At 33.9% G+C, this 2364-nt stretch overlaps 1 protein-coding gene across 1 annotated transcript; it reads left to right on the top strand.

Moving 5' to 3' along the window:
* The first annotated feature begins 6 nt into the window (after positions 1-6).
* Positions 7-861, top strand: LOC111377555 (cytochrome P450 76A1-like). The gene is made up of 2 exons (XM_023000686.1): positions 7-112; positions 334-861. The coding sequence occupies exons 1-2, from the start codon at positions 34-36 to the stop codon at positions 699-701; spliced, it is 447 nt and encodes a 148-aa protein (XP_022856454.1). The 5' UTR covers positions 7-33; the 3' UTR covers positions 702-861.
* Positions 862-2364: the final 1503 nt, after the last annotated feature.

The following is a 2364-nucleotide window of genomic DNA, read 5'->3' as shown; positions in this document are numbered from 1 at the left end:
GACTTTTCCAAATTGCCTTATATAGAAGCTATAATGAAAGAAACCTTAAGACTACATCCACTTGCTTCGCTGCTTGCGCCACGTTTTGCCATTGAAGACTGCAATGTATCAGGTTAAGTCTAACTATATCATCTAAGAATTTAAATTTTGTCATCGACACTCTATAATGTGCAAAGATAATTTATTTTTTCATCAAATTCAATCCGTTCTTTATTTTTTAGCTCACAAGTTTCATAACTGTGTAACTACATGACTTGAACTTAATATTTTTAAAAGCTTATATTAATAAAATTATATATACATTTATTTATTTAAATTTATTTTGACCAACAGGTTATGATATCTCTAAAGGAACGATAGTCCTGGTAAATGCATGGAGTATTGGAAGGAATCCCAAATATTGGGATGCACCGGAACAGTTCTTGCCAGAAAGGTTTCTGGACAAGAAAATTGAAATATTAGGACAAAATTTTGCTCTATTGCCTTTTGGGTCGGGTCGTCGGAGCTGTCCTGGGTACAATTTGGGACTTAAGATTGTTCGTTCAACGTTGGCCAACTTGTTACACGGATTTAACTGGAAATTGCCTCAGAATATGAAGCCTGAAGATGTATGCTTAGAGGAGATTTTTGGATTGACCACATGTCCAAAAGTGCCTCTCGAAATGATCATAGAACCTCGACTTCCACAGCACCTTTATTAGATAAATTTCTTGTTTAATCACTCGTACTGTAAAATATTACATAATAAGAATAAGTCATCAGGGCAGTTTAGGGATGGCTTGACCTGGCTCGAGGATCCGAGGCACCGAGCCCCATTTCGGGGAGTCGGCTCGAACCGGGCCGACCCGTTAAAAAAAAAAAGTCAAACAGGCAGGTAAACTACTTTAAAATCCTGTCTTTCTTTAAAAATATTTGATAGAAGCCATGATAGGCTAAGTTTTTATTGTATTCCCCTATGTAATCAAAGCAATTTTGCCAATATGAAATAAAATAATCTTTTGGGTAATACAGAATTCTGTTCAAACCAATTGCTCATTATACTAATCTTGAAAACACACGCTATCTTCATAGTGCTGTGACTACTTTCATTGCTTCCCATGGTAAAAGCATGAGCCCTAAGTTTGAGTGTTAAAGAAAGGACGTTTGAAGGCCACACCGTCCATTGAAGAGGAAGTTGTCTGCTGGAAACAGACCTTGGAGTGAAAGACCAGTTGAAATTTTTCAAGAAAAAAGTAATTATAAAATGTTTTTGGTTTAAAGAAGCGTGTTGGGCCCATTGATTTGATTATTTTATATGGTTGCCAAGATGCATAGAGAGGGAATACATGATTATTTTTTTGGTATTTAACAAGATTCTATTTTTAAATTTTGAAAATTTTAAATCACATTCCACCCCTCCAAATTGTGGCAGCATATAAGGAAAAAAAATTCCAGAAAAATCGAGCCGTCTTGTCTCGTTGACACCCATAGGGCAGTTACTTGTGCTTTGCAGGGCCTAAGGTGAACATTAGAATATGGACTCCTAAATCGTAGCAAGTAATTAATTTTTTTATTTATAAGACTTTTACGGAACTAAATTTGTTAACTTAAAATTAACAATAAAACAACATATAAAATGAAATATTTAAAATATATATTACAATCAAATATCAATGCGAAAATAATCTAAACGATCACTTAAATACAACTAGTGCTGCGATTTTAGAGGCAAAAATATCAATCAATTTTAAATAGTCGAGTTGTTCCACCATCTCTTTTTCTAGGATAACACTGTCAATCCATTCAATCTTTGATGGCCAATTGTATGTTTTCGTCAATTGTATGTTTTGTTTAAAGCTTATTTTTCAATTTCATCCAACTAGTCATACAACATATATGTTCCTTAGCCACTTTATGTTTTGTAAGATGCTGGTACACATTATGCCAATCTTTATATTTATCATTATCCAATTGATCAAAATTTTTATCTTTCTATCTTGAACAACTTATAGTAAAAATAAAAGATCTTGTCTAAGGAAATTGAATACACTAGCCATTTTCTATCGGTTGTCCGTCCATTTGTCATTGGCCGCTTATATTGGGATGATTCGACTATATTTAAAAAACAAGATGTCATAAACTCTTTTTGGACACATTACAACTGCAGCCTATTGGGAACAATTATGGGAATGGGAGGTTTTGAAAGTATTTAGTGGGTTTTTTAAAAATAATAATAATGAAACACTATTTTTTGGGCCCCCCCTAAAGTGTTGGGTCTGAGATGACAGCCTCTTGGACCCTCTCCTTAGGTCTAGCCATGTAAGCCATTTTAACAGAATTTTTCGTCACTTACTTGATTATGTGTTGACAACAGATAATTGAGTA

This window comes from Olea europaea, unplaced genomic scaffold (assembly GCF_002742605.1).
Source record: "Olea europaea var. sylvestris unplaced genomic scaffold, O_europaea_v1 scaffold16745, whole genome shotgun sequence".
Taxonomy (NCBI): Eukaryota; Viridiplantae; Streptophyta; class Magnoliopsida; order Lamiales; family Oleaceae; genus Olea; species Olea europaea.
Note: the sequence above shows the minus strand (reverse complement) of the source record. Positions and strands in the feature narration are given on the sequence as shown.

Excerpts from the sequence above, each read along its gene's own strand:
- LOC111377555 (XM_023000686.1), top strand. The coding sequence starts at position 34 with ATGAAAGAAACCTTAAGACTACATCCACTTGCTTCGCTGCTTGCGCCA. Across the intron at positions 113-333 it reads TGAAGACTGCAATGTATCAG|GTTATGATATCTCTAAAGGA; the intron begins GTTAAGTCTAAC and ends TTTGACCAACAG.